Source organism: Mandrillus leucophaeus, unplaced genomic scaffold, assembly GCF_000951045.1.
Source record: "Mandrillus leucophaeus isolate KB7577 unplaced genomic scaffold, Mleu.le_1.0 Scaffold299, whole genome shotgun sequence".
NCBI lineage: Eukaryota > Metazoa > Chordata > Mammalia > Primates > Cercopithecidae > Mandrillus > Mandrillus leucophaeus.
The window spans coordinates 1,101,685-1,123,866 of record NW_012103131.1 but is presented as its reverse complement, the minus strand read 5'-3'; the positions used below and the strand labels follow the sequence as shown (position 1 = coordinate 1,123,866).

At 50.9% G+C, this 22,182-nt stretch overlaps 1 protein-coding gene across 1 annotated transcript in view; it reads right to left on the bottom strand.

Annotated features, from left to right (window-relative positions):
* Positions 1-332: 332 nt before the first annotated feature.
* GPR26 (G protein-coupled receptor 26) overlaps positions 333-22,182 on the bottom strand; it is a 28,934-nt gene continuing 7,084 nt past the window's right edge. Inside the window, exons 2-3 of the mRNA XM_011986411.1 lie at positions 14,885-14,998; positions 333-1,420 (exon numbers count right to left, since the gene is read on the bottom strand). Of these exons, the coding sequence (XP_011841801.1) occupies positions 1,189-1,420; positions 14,885-14,998 (346 nt within the window). The 3' untranslated portion in view covers positions 333-1,188. The remainder of the gene's footprint in view (positions 1,421-14,884; positions 14,999-22,182) is intronic.

Here is a 22,182-nt window from a genome sequence, read left to right as displayed (position 1 = left end):
CGGAAGGCAGAGGTTGCGGTGAGCCGAGATTGCACCATTGCACTCCAGCCTGGGCAACGAGAGTGAAACTCTCATCTCGGAAAAAAAAGAAATTCACTGTCTCATCATTAGCACAGGGCAATTTCTTCATAACCCTGAACAGCCTGTACTTTCTGTTAATAGGTTGACAGAAACTAAGGAAATGGAGGTGCCAGGACAATGGAACCCACTGACTTAAAATCAAGGCAAAAATCCCTGCTCAGGCCAGTTCTTGCCCATCCATCTCCCAGGACATGCCAGACAAGATACATAAGACAAGGTGAAACACTTCCTGTAAATTCAGGTCACAAACGGGGAGGGGGGGACTAACCAGTCACCTTCCTCCTGCCTTTACTGAGCTCCAACAGTTAGGACTTGTAAATCAGAAAAAGGTGACCTCCCAGTCAAACTTGAAAGAACCTAATACATGTAGGACCAGCCTATTTAAACCATTTTCATGCTAAGATTGTCTGCACACACAAACATTCGCTTTTAGGGGGAAGGAGAGGACAAAAGTTGAATCCAATTGACCATTTCTAAGACAACTGGACAGCAGCAATTGGACAGCCACTAGTTGTGAAACGTTTTCCCTCAGGCACAGAGCCCAAGAGTCCCAGCTGGGCACAATGTCGTCAGTACCAGCTGAATCATATTTGGATTGAAGCAGCCGTCACTACCCTGTGGAGACGAGGTGCCACGTTAGATCCGGGCCAAATGACCACTGCCAGCCTCCCTTTCAGAAGGGACATGGCTGAAATGTCCCCTGGAGACTGTCACTTTTCTTCAGCATGGAATAGCGCCCAGTGGTCAGCAGGCAGGTGGACACCATGCTCCCCACCTACCATCAGCTCTCTGCATCCTTGACAGTGACAGAACTGAGTGTCATCCCCCAGGGAGCCTCAGGTGAGTTCAGGAGCTCAGAGGAGCTTCTTAGAAAGAAAGGCCAGCACACGGCCCACAGTCATCCTTTGGTGACAAATAGTGAGTGTCCAATGTCTGCCCTTGAGGAACCAGGAAGCAGGCTCTGGAGCCCCTACAAGCCAGGGAACCAGGATCACTGGGTGTGCCAGGGACTGGCAGCTGGTGGTGTCCACCCAGGGGCCCCCACGCCCTCCCTCCCTTCTTCTCACCGCTGCCTCATTCTAAACCCTTCAGCAGGAGCGTGGTCCTTCACTCAGACACCGGCAGAATGTTCTGGCTGTGAGAGTCGCCCGTGAGGCCGGAGGAGTGGATGGAGCGTCTGTGCAGGAGCCTGTTCAGAATCTCCTTGCAGCTTTTGCGGTACTGGTGTCGCAGTAAGGAGTACACAAAGGGGTCGGACGCGGCCTTGCTGTAGGCCAAGCACTTGGACAGCACCCCCCAGTGGGAGCCGATGGGCACGGTGGAGAAGAGCTCCACTAGCCTGCAGAGAGACAGGGAAGCTGTTAATGAGGACACAGCTAGGCACCGCCTGGAGTGGCCATGGACCAGGGCCTGTCTGTGCCCTGTGGACCACAATTTCCCAGCCCAGCCCTCAATTTATCTGAGACTGCCTCCTCAAATAACAATGATAACAGTTTACACCAATAACGATGATGATAGTGAACATTTTCCAGGCTGTATTTTATTCTACACACTGTGCTAAGCACTTTCCATAGGTGATTTTGCTGAGCCCTGGAAGATATGACCATCTCTGTTTTACATGCAAGGAAACAGATGTCCCAGAAGGTTAAATATTTTGCCCAAGGTCACATGGCCAGTATTTGTAAAGGCAGGATTTGAACCCAGGTCTGTCTGACTCTGAAATCCAAGCTGCACCGAGAACCCAGCTATTAGCTAATAGCTGGCTGTCCTGGCTTTGGCGCCAGCTCTGCTGCTGACTTGTCATGTGGCCCTGTGCACCTCTGTTCACTCCTTGGACCTGTATGTCTCATGTGAAAAACAAAAAGGTGGGACAATATGGTCTCAATGATCTTTTCACTAGAAGAGTCTGGTCCCATTGTTGGCTTCCAATCCTGGCTTTGTCTTCCTAAGGAGGTTGCATGGGAGGAAGCGCTGAGAACAATTGTGAAAACATTTTGCAAAGCTCAAAGTATGTCATGCACAGGAAACAATGCTGGCTACCAAGTCCTGTTCCCTGGGTTGGGATCCTGGTGGTCTTCGATGATAGCCGTGGTCAGGGGATCCTAAAGGGACCCTCATTCTTTGAGGGAGGGGCAGGGAAAGACACAGCCCATGTATCTTGGAGTCCTCTTGGTACCATCAGACAGCTCCATGCGAGGGTGCTAATACCGTGTTATGAGCTCAGGGAAAGCCTTCAACAGAATTCTACCCTCCACCCAAATCAGGCCATTTACTCTCTCAAGTATGTCCAGCACCCTTGGCCATATTTGGACATTATCCAGCATTAACATGAAATAGAAAAGACCCACAGAGCTGGGAGAGAGTCTGGAGATCACATATCACTCTCTCCACCCGTCGTCATATGAAAAAAATTGAGGCCCAGAGATGGAAAGGGATTGCCAGACATCACACAGCAAGTCGGTGGCCATGGAAGCTGCAGCACCTATACTCCCCTCAGACTGGGGGTCTAGTACCGGTATTGTACCTAGAGTGCCTGCACATAGAAGGTGGTGGTGGCTCTCAGCTTGGGGATCTGCCCAGGTGAGGACCCAGGTACAGAAAGAACTGAGCTTGAGCTGGAACTCAGTGCTGCTATCTTCAGTTGTTTATGCTTAAGCCTTCTTTGGGCTGTAGAGCTGGCAAAGAGGAGGAGGAGGCAGCCTGTGGACCACGATCCTCCACAGAAATGCCCCTTTCTGGAACAGGCCCTCAAGGAGTCCACTCTGAGGTCCCTCTAGTTGGCATTCTCTTTTCAGCACCACTGTCTACCTTTGCCCTCTGACCCTGTGGGGGACTGTGGCTATGTCTCCTCTCATATGCTTGGGAGCCTGAATGGGGAAATGGAGCTGTGAACATTTAGGAAATCTGTACTTTTAAGAAATCTATTTTGAGAAGTGATGAATTCAAAGGGACAAAAAAAACAACCCCTGAATTTAGAATTCACACCTAATAATAATAATGAAATAGCCTAATGCCAACACATTGTTGCTATGCGGTGCCAAATTGCTTTTCCAAAATGTCTATAGTTTTTTATACATTTGCTAAATTCAGGCTTAGCATTTTGGCTGTCCCAAAAGGATTTACTAACAGAACCAGATCTCATCAAACAGTCCAGCAAGATCGAAACTGTTATTTGCAGGCTGTGTAGATTTCACAGAATAAAATTATTCAGGACAATCTAAAATTTCACCATTTAGATAATAAAGAGGTAAAATCTATTGCATTTGCTTCTCAGAGATTTCATGGCAAGTCTCAGCTCTCCACCTGGCTCAGATATCATAATTCCCAGTTGAATGTCTCCTCTGGGCCAAGCACTTGTGTGGACAATCTCTAACTGTTCAATTATCCAGCAGAATGAGAATCATTATTCCCATTTTACAGGTGAGGAAATCGAGGCTCAGAGAGGTGAGCAGCAAGTCAGGGTCTCCTGCATGGGAAGCCCAGCTCCATCTAACTGCAGTCCAAGTCCTGGCTAGTGGCCATGCCAAGATGTGAATCTCAGCATTGCAGACATGATAAAGGAAGCTCTGGGGTCCCTTCTGGCTCCAAGAACCCCTTTTCCATGAGGTCACTATATGCTGTCTGGAACTTTTGTCCCTTTCCCCTCCTCACTGTGCACAATGACAGTTTCTGCTTTGAAAAGTCAATGTCTGGCCTTTGTCAGGGCCTCCAAGCAAAGAGATGCTTTGGCTGAATACAGGCCTGGACGCTGCTGCCAGTGGCCACTGGCGGGGGGTAGCTGGAATGCCCCCTCCCGGCTCGGCTGTGGCTGGCTGAGCTGCTTTCTCATGGCCCCATGCAGGTGGCTCCCTGTGCCTGCCATGGCTGGCTGCTGGCTATGATCCACACTAGCTCCGACAGCCCCCAGCTCCTTTTGTTGATGAGAAGAGCCAAGGGTTTCCATATTGCCACAACGACTTCTTTCTAATTCCAGATCTGAGCAGGCTTCTGGATAAGCACCAGATCCCTTCCAGATGACTTTTTAGAGAGGGACTATTCAGCCCATGTTTTCCTGCCAGATCTAGCTCTGCTCACCCCTTCGTGGTGCCCTTCCCCCCAGGAAAGGGGCGTTATGATTCTGACCAGTCACATGTCACTAGTGGGCAGGGTCACAGTGTGCTAAAGGGAGCCTCTCCTCCTCCATGTGGTCAGATTGTTCAACGCCTTTCCCTCTCCCTCCTTCCCCTCCGCAGTCAAAGTGAGTGGATGGTCTCAGGACGGGACGTGGGAGGGAGGCAGCTCGCCGAGCAGAAGTCTCTAGTGTAAGGCCCTGTCTCCTGATTAGTTCTGGCCGAGAGCCCTGCAGTGAGGGGTTATTGGGCTCAGGTGTTGACAGAGCAGGACTTGGCTTCCTTTTGTCACGGCCCCTCTTACGGGTTGAATTGCGTCTCCCCCCAAAATTCACATGTTGAAGTCCTAACCCCTAGTGTCGGAGTGTGATCTTATTTAGAAATAAGATTGTTTCAGATAGAAATCAGGTCATGATGGAGTAAGGCGGGCCCCTAATTCCGTACTATTGGTGTTCCCGTAAAGGCAGAAACTTGGACAGAGACGCACACACAGGGTGAGCGCCATGTGAACACGAAGGCAGAGATCAGGGTGAGACATCTGCTAGCCAAGGAACCCAAAGATGGTCAGCAAACCACCAGGAGCTCAGGGAATGCGTGGAGTGAGCTCTTCTTCTTCACAGCCCTCGGAAGGAACCAACACCTTGATGTCGGACTTCGGGCCTCGGGAACTGTGAGAGGTCTTTCTGTGTTAGAGCCGCTCGGTTTGTGGTACTCTGTTACAGCAGCCCTAGCAAACCAAGACGCCCCCTGAAGAACCCCATGGGGAGCAGGGGAGGCTGTGTGGTTGTGTGGTTGTTCTGGGGACCCCTGGCTATAACAGCATCAACCAGCCCCGCCCCACTCCTAGAGCCCATGTATGCCAAGGTCAACCCTGGAGATCTGACAAAGATCAGCAGCCCCAGGAGCAGGGTGCCGCCCCTTGCCACCCACGAGAAGGCAGGACCTGTCCCCACAAACGTCATTGCCTGCCACCTCCCCCGACCTTCCACTGAGCAATAGATGACTTTTCATGTGCTCTCTGGAGCATGAGGCTCCATTCAGGGGGAAGCATTCATGCTTCTGTGCTCAAAAGGCACACGTGCCTGCCCTGACCCAGCTCCCCGGGAAAATCCCCTGGGGTGAGGTCCACACCCTTGGTCAGCAGATCAGGTAGTGGGAGGGGACGGAGCTGGAAAAGGGCCGGGATCCCCTCTTCCAAGCACATCAGGGGATTCTGACACAGGAGCCCAGCCCCTATGTAAGCCTGGGGTGTGTAGGTTTGGAGAGGATAGAAAGCACTGCAGGGCGCAGAGCTTGTTGATGAAAAGGAAGCAGAGCACAGAGATGTGTGTTTTTCTGACGTAGGGTGACACACAGAGCAGATACCCACAGATCTCGCCAGACCCCGAAACCCTGTGTGCCTGCATCCCTATGCTCTGATAGCTGTCTAGGGAAATATCCCATGGAGCCATGCCTCCTCTCTCAGTAATAGCCCCCTCTGATGTGGGTCACTGGCACGTCTAAGCTGGCTGCCACAGTCCAGTAACAAACCCCTGTGATGTGGGTCACTGGCGCATCTGAGCTGGCTGCCACAGTCCAGGGCTGATGGAGACAGGAAGCTGCCCATCCTTGCTCCTCACCCATGGGGACCTCACACTCCCACCCAGCAGCTTAGGCAGTCCTTGTCCCGGGAGGGAGGAGGGAGGCATGTCTGCCAGAACTCCAAGGCCTTCTCTGAGCCTCTGGAGAGACCAGTGTCCTGATCTTGCTTCACAGTGGGAATCCCCAAGGGAAGCAAGTTCCAAAGTGAGAACAGGACCAGTAACCCCTGTAGCCCCTGACCCAGCACCTCCTGTGGGCCCCCAGGGGCTCTGTGTCTCCTTAACTGCTTCACAGAGACCATCTCAGGACCCCAATATCCCTCTCTCTATGGTACAGAAGATGGAACCAAGGCAGAGAAGTGTCAAAGCTACATAGCCTGAACATGCAGGAACCAGGATTTGAAACGGGAAGGCGGGTGCTGGCAACCACGTGCCTTCCTGGTGCCAGGCTGCCCCACCGGCCTCCTTGACTCAGGTTCCTGTTCCTCAGTGTGATCAAGCCCTTGTACTTTCAAATCCTGAATTTACAGTGACAAATTAGCACCCTCTATTTACACCTTCTATGCCACCATCATCTCTCCTCTCTTCTCTCTTCCTCTTTCCCTCTCTCACTCACACACACACATAAATGCAGATGCACACACACACACATCCACATAAACACATGCACACACATACATACATACACATGTGTACACACACACACACACATTGTATACTAAATGCAATACAACATGGGCCACAGAACATTCCCTGGAAAACCAGCCCGGTGTCTTCCTAAGACTTCTGGAGAACTCAGCTTGCATATTTGAAGACCTGCATATTTGAAGTAATAAGCTGATGCTTTAAATTTTCATGAGACAGAATGGAGAAGTCATTTTATTAATAAAATATCAATCTTCGGGAATCCCCTACATATGAGACCCCTCTCCCATCTACACGTTTTCCTGACTTTGAAAAGCCACAATAATGGTGCTGTCAGATTTTCAAGTGCCTCAAAGCCTGATTCCAATGATATATGACAACCACAATTATTTGTAAGCGTAGATCGCTGTGGAGAGCATAGCCTTACAAATGCTTCTAGACATGTGGATTTTAATTCAGAAAATATGTCATTTGAGCTTTTGGATGAGAACCTGTTGTGGATCTGCAGACCCTGCTCAAAGACTCTGGGAAAAGTCCTCTGTGACCTACGGCTTTGAGGACACAGAGCAGTGTGACTGTGACTTGGAGGTGTCAGACTTCTATTAAGAGTGAAGGTGCAGCTTTGCAAATATGTTTCCTACTGTGGCCTTGTGTGCCCCAGTACGCAAGTGCAGGCAGCTCTTTGGCTGGTAGAGTTGGATGTCCTGTCTTTCTAAGATGCCAACTGCATCCGCCAGTGGCTCTGGCTACTAGCGCTGATGGTCTCTTGGGAACTCCAGCTACACAAACTGCTGTCAGTGAGATGGGAGATTGGGGATGACTGCAGGGGAACCTACCAATTTTGCTAGAGAAACTCAATGCCTGCTTCACTCACAGGAGCTTGGAGGCCATCTGAGTTCATGCCATGGTACTTACGCATGGGCCTACTGGAAATTGGGCCGAAAACATACACATGTGGCTTCTCTGTGTTTCCAGTGCCTGCCCCAGTCTTTGGAGTTGTGGCATGGCCTAAAGGCTGAGTTATAGCCAATTGGCCTGACACTGACCTTTAACTCTTGGCTCGGTCACTCACTACCCATATGTCCTTGAGAAACTCATCTCACCTCTCTGAACTTCTGTGAGACTAGGATTCTAGCACTTACCTTGTTAGAGCTGTCCCAGATGGAACAAGGTATGCGCTGATAGCCCCAGGTGCTTGGCAGGTGTTCGCTAAGTGACAGGTATGGTTATAAAGACTTCAAGCTCTCTAATAGAAAGCTTGATAACCTATAGGAACACTTGAATGGTTCTTTTAAACACTTGACCCAAGAATTATGCTTTCCTATCTGAGAAAGTTAACAGGCAAATGTGAATAGATAGGGTACAAAGAGAAGGGAATCCCCTGCCCAGCCAGTGGGATCTTCTCCATCAACTCAAAGGGGTGGCAGATGTTACAGCAGAATCCTCCTCTCTTCCTCAATATCCTGGCCTCCCAGCTCCCAGCATTTCCAGCCGCCATCTGACGTCAACCTATGCTCTTGACACATCTCCATTTATAAGGTACAAGGCAGGTGGAAGCGGCAAGGCTGACTGCCTAGATACAGTCACTGGGGAGTTGTGGGGAATATTAGTTTCTGTGCTGACAGCTCAATGAAGGGTGTATATGACACATGAACAACTTGGTTTCAATCATCTCAGAAACTGCAGCATTCCACTTCTGAGTGGGTCATGCCTCAACGTGTCTGCCCACACACCTGTGGGAGGAAAGTAGGAACCGCTGCTTCTACTGAGAGGAGAAGCAGAGTGGTGCATTGTGAGGGGCTGGGCACAGGCGCTGGTTTCAGGCAGACCCACACTAGAACTGAGGCCGAATCACTTGATGGAATTGGGGAAGGCTGGAACCTGACTGAGCCTCAGTTTCCTCATCTATAAAATGGGAATGTTAGCACCAGGCACGGTGGCTCATGCCTGTAATCCCAGCACTTTGGGAGGCCAAGGCAGGTGGATTACCTGAGGTCAGGAATTCAAGACCAGCCTGACCAACATGGTGAAACCTCCTCTCTACTAAAAATACCAAAATTAGCCCAGCCTGATGGTACATGCCTGCAGTTCCAGCTACTCGGGAGTCTGAGTCAGGAGAATCACTTGAACCAGGGAGGTGGAGGTTGCCGTGAGCTGAGATCGTACCATTGCACCCTAGCCTGGGCAACAAAGTGAGACTCTGTCTCAAACAAACAAACAAACAAACCAAGAGAATGTTAACTAGGTGCAGAGGGTATCAGGACAGCCCTGGTACAGCTTCAGGTACAAAGTGAGGACTTACAGGATTAAAAATGAAGGGACTTTCCTGAATTAGTTAAGGAGATAGAGCTTGTCCTTACTTTTCCTTTCTGAATTCCCCAGGATCAGCCTGTCACTGCCTCAGTGGGTTTTGATTTTTATTTCTATGGACAGTGAGGAGGCAGAGAACAATGAGGAGGTGCTGCATGCAAGGGAGACATCCTTCCGCCCAGGGGGCCCTGGAGCTGCCCAGTGGCATCTGCAGATGGGCTCAGGCTGCCCGGTTCCCCGAGTCTCTCCAGCTAAATGACCCGTGCAGTGTCTTTCCTCTCTGAGCCTTGGTGCCCCCATCTGCAGAGTGGAGCTCACATAGCTCACCCAGTCCAACTCTTGGGGGCACTTTAGGGCCCAGGAGCATAACATCTGAGCAAACTGTGGAGTGCTGTGGAAGGCACAGCCATGCCAGATCCAGCTGAATCTCTTGCAGTAATACACTTCTTAGCTCAAACAAGCTCCACCCAAGGGCTGCCTCCTGGTCCCCATTCATCCTATCTAAGCCAGGAGCCCCCCGTCTCAGGGATCTGACCCAGAACAGGGTTCACACCTGCCACATCTTCTGTGTTGCCTATTTAGTGCTGGGGCTGCAGCTGAGCTCAATGCCCCTGAGCCGCCACCACCGAGCACCTGGCAGGTTGGAGGGATGCAGCTCAGGTGGCTGTTCTCAAGAGAGCCTAGGCTGGGCACGGTGGCTCATGCCTGTAATCTCAGCACTTTGGGAGGCCAAGGTGGGTGGATCACTTGAGGTTGGGCGTTCAAGATCAGCCTAACCAACATGGAGAAACCCCATCTCTACTAAAAATACAAAATTAGCTGGGCGTGGTGGCACATGCCTGTAATTCCAGCTACTAGGGAGGTTAAGGTGGGAGAATGGCTTGAACCCAGGAGGCGCAGGTTGCGATGAGTCAAGATTGCACCATTGCACTCCAGCCTGGGCAACAAGAGTGAAACTCCATCTCAAAAAAAATAAAAAATAAAGAAGAGAGAGAGCCTGTAGGAAGTGACTCCCTCCATATGGAGCTCCAGAACTGTCCAGCCATCCAGGACCTGTCCTTGGCTGTTTCCCCAGGCTTCTGCCTGCCCCAGGGCCGCAGTCCACGATTGCAGCTGCAGTGCAGTGGGCTGATGGGAGTCTAGGAGTATGACTCACTCAGCAAGCCTTGGAAGATCTGCCTTGGGAGTGGGTAGAGGATCTTGGGGAAGGGGTTTAGGAGCACTCTCTGCATGCCATGAGCTTTAATGCCACAGCCACAGACCTACACAAGAAAGGAGGGGACAGCTGGGTCTGCAAAGACTCCCCAGAGGCCTCTGAGAGCCTGAGGGACGGGTAGAGAGCCCAGTGAGGTTGGAAGTCCACTTCCACTGCCGACTAGATGCGTAGCTCTGGGCAATTATTCCAACACATTTGCCAATAATTGGCAAATATTCCAATTATTCCAACACTCTGGGCAATTATTCCAACACCCCAGTCCTCACTTACTCCAGCAGTAAAATGGGTTGGGATGCAATAGACATGGCTATCAGCACACTGGCCATTAGAATCATCGGAGGCGCCTTAAAGTCACCCATGCTCAGCCCCACACCGAGGGAGTTTAACTGAACTGGTTCAGTGTGAGGTCCAGATATGAGTTTGGATGTAAAGCTCTCCAGGCAATTCTAAGGTAAAGCCAAGCTGGCAAACCCAAGAAAAACTTCAAGCATGCGTGCCTCTCCCAGCCATTCCTAGCACTTTCCCGCTACTCCCAGCCTGGCTTCAGAACTGCTTTCAACACAGTGCTCTGCTGGTCACCAGCAGTGGGTTCAAGTTGGTCTGCATTGTGCAACCAGCTCACCCTCCCTGCATGAGATGATAGCTTAGGGGATCCTTTGCCTCCAAAACCCATGGCTCTTGGTTCTCCACAAGGACTCATTTTCTATAAGAAGTTAAATTCTCAACTACATTTCAGAGGTGTGTCTTCAGCTTCTTCTGAGACTGGTCATCTCTATACTTGGAAATCATCTTAAAAAGAACAGCAGAAAAATAAAAAATTGTGACTGGAAATGTCAGTGATCCAGATTCCAGCATGGATGATAAGTTCACACTGTGCTGAATGCTTTGCAGGATGATCTTGCTTATTCCTTACCATTGATTGGCTTCTCCTCACAAGCAATGTGTTTCTCAACCGTGACTCAAAGGAAGATGGAAGAGTTTGCATCAGGCTCCCTGGAGGTGGCTGTGAGATTAATCCTGTCCCCTCTGCACCCTGCCCAGCCTGGCAGTCCATATCCTGGCAGGGGAAGTAGAGCTCTGATGGGGTCCTGGCCGCGCCCATGCACAGCTGGGGTTCAGATGGCCCCTGGTGCAGTGAATATAAATTCAGAGAAGCCCATCTGATGTGCCTGGGGGGACTTCCGGTCACCCTAAAGACTAAGCATCTGGTTGGACATTGTGGAAGCCATGTAGGGGTAGAGGGATTGGCAAGGTCAGGTGGCTCCAAGAGGGGTGTGATTGCAGGAGGACCCACCAGGAGGCTCTATTTGCCTTGCACTCCTCTCCCTGCTGCCTTGTTTCAGGGTCTGATGTCTCCTCCCTTCAGTCCTCCTGACCCCAAGGAGAAAGACACTGATTTGAGTGCTCAGGAAACATTCCCAGATAAACCCTGACTTTGAGCAGGGCCCTGATGGGAGAGAAAGGTGGAGGAGGAAGTTCTGTGCATCCTCTTAGAGTGGATGACATGGAGGTCCTGGCCACTGAAGGATCATATGAGCAGCTCAAGCTCTAGGAGGAGGGGGGTGGGGAGCAGGGCACCGGCACACACCTCGCACCCCAGACGTCCCTGACCACAGGCCAGCAAGGGCCAACAGAGAGAGAAGGCAGGCATGGGTGTCACCTGAAATGTTCTGCTAGTGAATAGAAACAGGTGCAATTAATTTTAATTACATGTTTTATTTAACTTTATCATTTCACTATGAATTCTATATAAAATTACGAGTTATTATTTTAAATGTTTTTGCAGAGAAAGAGGTCTCACTATGTTGCCCCAACTGGTTTCAAACTCCTGGCCTCAAGTAATCCTCCCACCTTGGCCTCCCAAAGCCCTGGGATGACAGATGTCAGCTGTTGAACCTGGCCAAAAATGTATTAATTTCATGTATAGAGTGTGTCATGCTAAGTCTCAGAGCTCATATGTTTTTAAACCTATAGCATATCTATTTGGACAGGCCATGTTTCAAGTGCCCTGTAGCCACCTGTTGCTGGTGGCCCCCATGCTGGACAGCACAGCTCTAGACCTGGCTCGTGCTGTCCCTTCTCCCTGGACAGTCGCCCTAAACAGCCAGGCCCACTTCACAAGGCTTGTCCGTGGAGCCCCAGCCGTGAGAGCTCATTTCTGCCCCAGAACCTGTGGAGCTTGGGCCTTTCGCATGACACGGTGCTCCATCTGGGTTAGAGGACTACAAGGTCAATGTCCCCAAGAGAGGGGAACTCCTGGGGTCACACCAACCCATGCCTCCGCTGCAGGGATTCTTGTATGCTCCGCAAAAAAGGTGCTCTAGAGACGCACGGAACTGGAATGTGGGTGTGTGTGCTCATTTTAGGGGGTGTTCTTAGGATGGCTTCTCCACACACAAGAGAAAGCCAAGGCAAGAGCAGCCAGGGTGGTGGCAGTGGGGCCCGGCGGGGTTTTGCCAGAGACATATTTTGTACTCATGAGGTTTCCTGGGCATTGCTTCTTTCCCAGGTAAGTTGCTGCTCATCTCCATGGAGGATGAACTGTTCTGTGAATGTTTTTAAAACCCGAGATGCATCAAATCCATTTGGAGGGAGCATATTGAGTTGTAATCTATCATCCATTTTACTGAAACATTACTTCCTGGGCACTGTGAGAGAGAACCCGGCTGTAATTTTTTTTTAAAATGGAAAATGTTGTTGGGAAATGAAATTAAGCCGGAGAAAAGTCCAATAGTTTGAAGTTGGAGCCGTGTCACCTATCCTCTGAGGGTTCCCATTCACCTCATTAACCCACGGCTGCCCGTCCTCTGCGACCTAAGAGGAGGGGCTCTGTGTGCCCTCCCTGTCTGATGCACCTTCCCTCACTGGGTCAGATCCCCTCTTGGTGCAGCAGCCAGTCCGGGGCAGGGGCACTGTGGATGGTGCTGTAAGTGCCAGAAGGAAGGAGAGTGAAGACCACAGATATCCTCAGCAGGCATGTGCCGCATGTCCATGGTCCCTGTCCTTAGATCCTCACAACACTGCACTCTCTTCTGGAGGCCCAAAGAGACCACATCACTGGCCCAAAGTCACACAGCAGGATGTGGGGGAGCTGGGGTTTGGGCTCTGGGGAGGCACACTCCAGAGTCATGCTGCTAAGTCCTCTCCTATGCCTCCCTTGGGGAGCAACAGAAATCCTTTCTCCTCTGTTGCCATGCCTAGGCTTTGTGTCTTGTGGCAATCCCTGAATGATGTAAGCTCTGGCTTCCTGGCTGGATGTGGTGGGTCTAGACTAGTGGTTCTCAACCAGGGGTGATTCTGGTCTCCAGGGAGCATTTGGTGATGTCTGAAGACATTTTTAGTTATCAAAATTTAGAGGGACCTGGGAAGGTACCCCTGCCTCACTAGGAGGTGCTACTGGCATCCAGTGGGTAGAGGTCAGGGATGCTGCTGAACACCCCATGATGCCCAGGACAGCCCTGGCATCAAAGAAGTATCTGGCATAGAATGTCAGTGGTGCTGAGGTCTAGTGAACAGTTCTAGAAAGAAGAACCAATAGTTCTGCTCCGGTCAGACCCATCCAGAGACCTGCAGACAGGTCTTGGTCCCACGTTCAAAGCGAGATACAGGCTAACTAGATCTCCCCTAGAGAAAGCAGCATGCCACAGGAGACAGGGGAAGGCACCACAGAGTTGTCTATCTGGGGAAAAGAAGAGGGGAGCTGCTCTCCAGGAAGTCAGGCCCAGTGTCTGCAATCCACAGAGGTTCCTGGGAGTAGAGGACAGCCTCCTGGATGGCAGAAAGAAGAACTGCGAGCAGCAGTAGAGGCCAGAGCAAATCATGCTTCAGCTCAGTGTAAGGACAAATGGGAGGAAACAGGGGCGAACTGTCCACAGGGCCCTCTCTTCACTGGGACGTGCAAGATGCTTAGTGATGGTGAGGCATGGGGGACCCCTCGTGGTTCCTGCAACTGAGGATGCTGGGGGCTGCTGGCAGCTGGGATCTGTTCTTTTCCTGGGTCTCTCTCTCTCTCTCTCTCTCTCTTTCCCTCTCTCTTTCACACACACACACACACACACACACACACACACACACACACACACACACCCTGCACAGATTCTGCTTCCCAGATTCAATGAAAGCTTCCATATCCACCTTCTAATAACCATCAAAGTTCCTTTTCTATTGTCAACTTCTCATCTAGTTAACCCTCTTTAGATGCAAAGTTGTGGAGTTTTTATTTTCCCTCCAGTGCACAAAACTGATTGGGTAATACATATTTTCCTTCTTTCTGGCTAACACATATGGGGAGTGCTGCAGTTAGAGCAAGCTGGCTTGAGAGACACACAGCCCAAGGCTAGTGTATTGCAACCTTGGCTGGCTCGAGGATCTGGAGGTATGGGAGAGTACACGAAAAGCCTCACAGCACCTGGCCTAACAGTGGAAGAGCCCCTGAGCCATAGGACAGGTATGCCCACCTGGCTGGACACAGAGCATGATACCTGCTCCTTGTGCAGGTGGCAGGTGACCTTGCTGTTGACCTGTGTGTTCAGGCTGGGGATGCCTGGGGGTTGGGCTGTCTTGCATTCAGTGGCAGTGAATCAGGATGTGGGGAGCTGGGGTTTGGGGAAGATGATGCTTCCCTCCGTCTTCTCTCACCTTCTCCTCTTTAGGGCCTCCTGGGGGTTGGAAGCCTGGGATAAAGGGTTTAATTATGTGATTTAGAAATTGAGTGGGAGAGAGTCTTTCACACCCTTTGGGTTCTGAGTTGAATCCAAAAGAATTCGAGGGTGGAGAGGAAAAGCGTGCAGCCTCCTGTTCACTAAATCTGGCAAGTTCACTCTTGTACCTCACAACACACCCTGCAGAAGAACATGTGACCAAGAGAGGCTGCCACTGCTAAAGGCCACTGGGCCCTGCCTTGCTCTTCAAAGTCCCACCACACACCTGCCAATCAGGCTTACCTGGTGATCACATAAGGTGCGAAGCACACAAGGAAGGTCCCTATGAAGGTGCTGATCTTCTTGGTGGCTCGCTGTCGCCTCCGCTTCTGCTCCTCCAGACAGCGTTCCCGCACACTGCAGGTGAGAGAGGAGAGAAGGTGAACTACAGGGCACCCTTGCTAGGTCAGGATGAGGCACTATTTACTAACACAGGCAGCAGTCTCTAGTGTGAGAACTTGACTATGGAGTCGGAAAGACCCAGGGTCAATTCTTGGCTGTAGATATTTTGGGCAAGCAGTATGACATTGCTAAGCCTCAAGGTCCTCGTGTGTAAAATAATAATATGCATCATATATTTTAGTATTTTAGTGTATTACACATAATGTAATAAGATGCTACAAGAGGCTGTTTTGAGAATTAAATGCATAAAGCACAGAGATGCATGGAATGCATTCCATGTGTAAAGCACACAAAGCCACCGGCACAGTGCTCAAGTCAGTACAAAGAAACATTAAACATTACCTCTTATTATTGCTGATATCATTCACTGGCCATCTGCTATGGGCTGGCTCCAGAGTGCCCCACTCTCTAAGTAGTATCTTGAATTATTGTCTTTACCACAATCAATCCTGGCAGATGTGTTTTATCTGCAAGGCAACTTTTTACCTGCCCTGGTTTACAGTGAAAACCGTGAGCTTGGCTAGGTGCGGTGGCTCACACCTGTAATTCCAGCACTTTGGGAGGCCGAGGCAGGCGGATCACCTGAGGTCAGGAGTTCGAGACCAGCCTGGCCAACACGGTGAAACCTCGTCTCTACCAAAAATACAAAAATTAGCAGGGCGTGGTGGTGGGCTCCTGTAATCCCAGCTACTTGGGAGGCTGAGACAGGGGAATTACTTGAACCCAGGAGGCAGATGTTGCAGTGAGCTGAGACTGCGTCATTGCACTTCAGCCTGGGCAAGAACAGCGAAAGTTTGTCGAAGAAGAAGAAGAAGAAGGAGAAGGAGAAGGAGAAGGAGAAGGAGAAGGAGAAGGAGAAGAAGAAGAAGAAGGAGGAGGAGGAGGAGAAGGAGGAGGAGGAAGAAGAAGAGGAGGAGAAGGAGGAGGAGGAGGAAGAAGAAGAAGAAGAAGAACAAGAAAGAAGGAAGAAGAAGAAGGAGGAGGAGGAGGAGAAAGCATGAGCTCTGTGAGGCCAAATCATTTGCTTACATGGAGGCAGGATTTGAACCCATGTGCGTGACTCAAATCTTTTTCACCTGGGGCAGCCTGGACTCCAGTCATACAGTTTGTGGCATGAGGCTTCCTTTCCTCCACGTCTTCAATCCTACTTCTTCCATCCACAGCCTCACCTCTGCTTGGAGCTACAGACACCACATGATGGGATCATTGAAGGAGGAGTCATTTGGTTCCTCCAGGGACCAAGCTTGAAGAATCTAAGACACTCCCAAGTCCCCAAGGAATCAGGGACATAGCTTCAAAGATGGAATTAAGAGCCACCTATGCCTCTAACTGTAACCCTGTTTCTGCTCCACTCTGCTGTGGGACCTTTCCAGAGGATCAAAAATGAACAGGAAAGAAGACTGTGGACACAGTTGCCCAGGAAGTGAAGATAACTTAGCAGTGCCAGGCCTGAGTTGCAGTGGTCTGGCTCCAAAAATAGGCCAGTCTGTTCAAAAAATGCAAGCAGTGGAGAGAATATTCATGAGCCAGGTTCATGTACATCGCTAATGCCAGGGCAGCCTTCCCTGCCTGCCAGGAGACTCATGATTTTGATACTTAATCAAAACTCCTCTTAACTATATTTCCTATCACAGATGGACAATTTCATATTAGTTTAGACTGAAGCCTCCTAAAATTCTTCAAAGACTTTTTCCCCCTGACTTCTGCATTTCCAGGAATTTAAAGAGTTAAGAACCGGAGTCGGGCTTGGTACAAACAGATTTTGTCCTGGCTGAAAATGTATTACTCATGACTAATATTACTAATTAATTTCTAGAAATTAATATTAATTAACCCACATTTCTTGAGTCTATAATATGTGTGCCATATTAGAAACTGTGATGGGAGATTATTCATTTATTTAAAACTCACAACATGTATGTGAGTGAGGGATTGATATCATCACGGTCCCCATTTTTCAGATGGGAAGATATAAACCATAGAAGAGTTAAGTAACTGGCCCAAGATCACACAGTTGGAAAATGGTGGCTGTAGGGTGACCAATTGTTCCAGTTGATCTGGTACTGTTCCTGAACAGTTTGCAGGAGACTATCCAAGTTTTAAAAGGGAAAGGCCTAGATCTGAGAATCCCTCCTCTACCTCAGGCAAACCAGGATGGTTGGTCACTCTAGGTGATGGCAGGACCTGAACCCAGACCTTCTGACTCTGGGGCCATGTGCACCACCTCCAAAACCACAGAGCTCCCCCACTGCAGAAGTTCTCTTCCTGCCCCATGCATTCGACAGAAACAGCTGTAACCAGAAACTGTGTCAAAGGTGTAGTAAGAATGAATCGAGTCAGGAGGTCTGAGGCGGAGATCTGATGCTCGTGCTGGCTCTGTGACCCTCTCTGGGCCTCCAGGGACCTGGTGGACATGGTTTCCTAACCTTAATGACACTGGGCCTGCCGTGGAGCACAAAGGGTGTCTACACAGTGGGTACTGTGCCTGGGGCTGACATCCACATGGGCCTGGTCATGCCTCTGCTCTGGGACAGACCAGCTAGATCCCACAGTCATGTATAGTATGAAAGGTCAGCTCATCCACGCACCCCAGATCACAGATGGGGAAACTGAGGCTCAAAAGAGAGAGTGATTTTTCCACTCAGGGAGTGCAGTTCATGTGGGGCTAGCACCCAGTCACTGACTCCTAGTCCGGTGCTCCTAGTCGGGAGCCACATCACTCCTTTCCTGAAATCTTTTGAAAGAAAATGATAAATCCATCTCCTCTGTTTGGGGCTCTCCTGCTTTCCAGGTGAGAACAGGGAGGTGGCAAGAGGTGAGCAAGGCACAGCAGCCCCCAGGCTCTGAGGGAAACATCACGGCCCTCTTGCTTCTTATTATGATTATTATTTAAGCACAGTATGAGAACAGCTCATCCGCTCCCAAAACAACATCACTTTGCGCTTGCTGTCATTTTTTTCCCCCTCCATAGCTTTGCAAAACTGAGCTCCTTGAAATCTTGCAGCCCTGTGAGCTGTTATTTTACTTATCTTCAGATGAGAACACTGAGGACTGGGAAGTTTACAACACGCCCAAGTTTACACAGCAAGTTCAGGACAGAGGCAGGCCTCCTCCCAGGTCTCCTGAGTGGTTCTGGGTTGACTCCCTGAGACCCCACTGCCTGCCATAGAATCACTGAGAGGTGGGCATTCTCAAACATCCCAGGGCCTGGTGGTGATACCCGGGGTCCTCAGACCTGCAGGCAGGATCTGTGGTGCAGAGGGTGTGAGACTCAAAGCTCTCCCAAGGCAACCCAGTCAGGTACATTCAGCCAGAGTGCGAGCATGTGTGTCGGTGTGGCTGAGTGGGGGAGAGGGGAGGTCCCGAGGCTGTGACACAACAGTTTCCTTGAGACCAAAGGAGACAGGCCCTCCAGCATTGTGACATGTGGGGTTGAAGAGATGTTCCCCAGTGGCTCCAGTCCTAGGGCAGAGGGGATGGCACCTTTCGGGAATATCTGAAAAGTCAATCAACGAGGTGATCTCAGCTAAAACCTTCCATCCACAGACACCTCCCTGCTCTCCACAAGAGGCCTGGGTCCTGAAAGATCCCTAGACCACTGGAGTCCAGCTAGAGCCCACGCTCTGAGTATTTGGGGAGTGGCTCAGATTGGTTTTTCTGGCTTTTAAGGCAAGGGAACAAGCTGACTAACGGAGGGCAAGAGCCCTGAGTTTGGGGTCAGGACACCGGCATAAGCAGTCTGGCCCTCAAATCCAGCAAGAAGGACCCCTGCCCTGGGCCCTGCACATTAAGAGTCCCACATCCCTCCCCATATGATAAAGAGTTCATAGGGGTAAGTGGATGTGCCTACCCACAGCCCCCACCTTCTATTTCAAACCAAGCTCTAAATGCCTAAGACATGGAATTCTTTGCCCAAATGCCCTCATCCTGCCTGCAAGATGTGTGCGGGCATCTCCCCTGGTCCCATCCTCCTGAGGGTAGACTGTGCCACCTGTGTGCCCAGCTAGACGCCTGAGAGGTGGTATTTGTGAGCAACACACGTGCATGGAATGTGGGTGTGCAACCTGCAATGTGCACCTGTGCAAGGGAGGCCCCTCGTGGTACTGGGTAGAGCTGGGGTGGTAGGCAAGACAGGTGGGCCAGCTCGGCTCTCCCAGCACATATGAGGCTGATCCCCAAGGAGCCTGAGAATTCTAAATGTGAACCCAGCCTTGTCGGTCATTATAAAGGTATATTCACCAAGGCAGGAGGGCAGAACACGTTTCATGTAACAGTTTGTACATGAACGTCTAAGTCTATATGCACAGCTGGTAAGCCTCCATTTGCACTATTTGCTCCATCCATAACTCTTAGGGGCAGACCTGATTGTGAGTCTTAGCTTGAGACACTTTCTAGATTTGTTGAATTAGGAGAGTGCTTCTCTTCTCCTTGAAAATTGGGTCTCTCATTTTCTCATCTATAAAGTCTAGGGCACAGTGTAGTTTCTGTCTGCTGAGCCACAATTCTGACACCCTCTAGAGTCAGCTACTCAGCCAACATCTGCAGACTTTGCTCACAGGACACGGAGGACATGCTGGGGGACCCAGCAGAGCCTGGGGGAGCCTCACAGGAAGCTCCAGTTAGGTTTGGCACTGCTTCCCTTTTGAGACCTCATCATCAACATTCTGTTTCTGTTAAATCACTAAGCCAAGCCAGTGAGTCAGGGAAAAGCAAGGTCCCTGCAACCACGCCCTGGGGCCCACCTGCTCTGCCATGTCTGGGAGCACCAGGGAGAGGGGCTGCCTCTAACTAGTCCCCAGCTGTGGTTTGGGAGAAGTGAATGCTGCTCATTCAGGTGGAGCACCAGGTGTCTAACAAACATTAGAAACTCCAAACTTCTTCAGAAATGTAACTGAAGAAATCAACACAGAAAGGCAGGAGTAGGGAATGCTTCCCAGGGCCAGGGTCCCAGACTGAATTAAGAAGAGAGGGTCCTGGGTATTTTGGAGGTGGTTGAAGCAAAGGGGTGAGGACTGCTTCTTATCATACCAAACATCCTGCAGGTAGAGCGGACGCCACCAGGGAGCTTCCTGACAAAGACAAACGCCACCCTGGGTCCTCAAAACAGATCCTTTGTAATTAAGTCCCAGGAGGCTATCAGTGTGGAGGCTGACAAAACTTCCAGTGAACAAAGACTCCAGCTTCTGCCCTGGCTGTCCAGAGGGAGAAGCCGGCTCCCGCTGCCCAAGACCAGCACTCCCAGGTCCTATAGGCTCTCAGCACGGAATGGCCCCAGGAAGCTTACTGCCTGAGACTGGTGGTGCCCGGGGCAGCCCCTGAGCTAGCTCTGTACTTGCTCATTTGTAAGGAGGAAGAGTTTAGTGCTGCCAAGATAGAAGCTGGTGGACTGGCTGTCAGGGTCTCTTGCGGACTGACCATCCCCTCCTGTGTTGTCCCTTCCACATGCTTGGTGGAGATCAGCCCCTCAGAGAAGGACAAGTTGTCTTCACTGAAGGGGCAGTGCTATCAGGTCTGCCACTATTCCATGACCGCAGGGAGCATTAGACCGGGGGGCCTGTTGGCACTGGCCGATGGCAACCCCGGCTCCAGAAGTCTTTCCTCTCTCCAACAAGACTGGGCTTGGAGGGTCCCGGGGCGCTGGGAGCAGGGGCTCCTCAAAGCGGCCTGGGGCTAAGAGATCAGGGTCCTCCCAGAGGAGTGGAGGGGAGATCAAAGGGGAGCAGAGTAGCTGCCTCCACTCCTGAGACCCCAGGACTCTCTCTGCAGTGTCTGGCCTGGCATCAGCCAGGGGGATTTGCAGGAGTGGAGCTGGCCCTACATCCCAAATAGGCTGAACAGGAACCACGGCCCCTCCTCTTCTGGAAGTTGGAGGAAGAGTGGGAATGCAGTTTGTACTGCTCTAAATAAGAACTGGTTCCACTCCCAGCCCAACCCTCCTCCGCTGTTAGACTCATGGTGAGAGGGCCCGCTCTAGGAGTCTTCAGTCTTGGGAGTTAAATGACATTGCCCTACATCTTCTAAGAGCAGTCCCAGCCCAAGTGCTAAGGATGCACCCTCTAAGGAAGACCCTCTCAGCCCCGAGTCATGGAAAGGGCAATAGCTCTGCAATCGTGGCTGCAAATATTTCCTTGAAGGACACTGAACCATGCAGAGACATGTGCTGTGAGAGCCAGTGTATGTCTTTGTGGCAGAATGCACGCATGCCACTCTTGTAAACCTGTGTACACATGGCCAGCTGTCTGGTACATATACAGTTTATGTGTGAACACATGAGATTGTGTGTGGAGCTCCCACATTTACATGTCCTGGTATCTATGAGCTCTCAGTCACTCACATGTACATTCTGTTCCTGAATCTGTGGGGATTCTGTGGCTGGACGATTGGTCCAGTGTGCAATCAGTAATGGCTGTGCTCAAGGGGACAATGAACATGTGCACACTTGCCCTTCAATGTGCCAGCACCGTGAAGGTCAAGGACTGCTTGTTACTGCTCTCATGCAGGAAATACTCAGAATGCTCAGCCTGATACCTCTAGTCTGTCCCCTTTAATCTTGGTGTGGAACATATCCAACAGAGGATACAGCTTCCTCTGCCCCGAGGTTCCCCTGGGTTCCCAGGTTCTCTCATATGGAGGGCCCTTGCTGGCCCTGTCGGAGCTCTCTGCCTGCCTCACCTGCCATACCATCTGGACCCCAGCACCCCCTTATCTAGGGTCCCAAGACACAGAGGGGGAGCCTGCCTTCCCCTGGGACAACAGGATGTAAAATAGCAGAGTCTAGACGCTGCCAGCTGTTTCCCTCCTCGATTTCCTATTCTCCTGGGGAAAGCCGAGGTGAGCTCAGGACAGCGCAGCTAAGAGTTCCCTCCTTCTCTCTCTGACAGACTCCTGCGGATGGCAGGGGTTGCCAGAGGGTACCCATGCTTGCCCAGCTCCATCTGCCCTCCTGAGAGCAGCAGCCAGTGTGAGGACAGAGGTAGGGGCAGATTCAGCCCCAGGAGCCTTGGGGTAACACTCGTTCTGCAGGAGCCTCTAGGCACCAAGTCCGGCAGACACTGGACAGTGCTCTCCGGGGAGGGCAGGAAGAGCCCCCGCCCCACCCCTCAGGGCCCACCACAGGGAAGGATGCAGCTCGAGTCCAT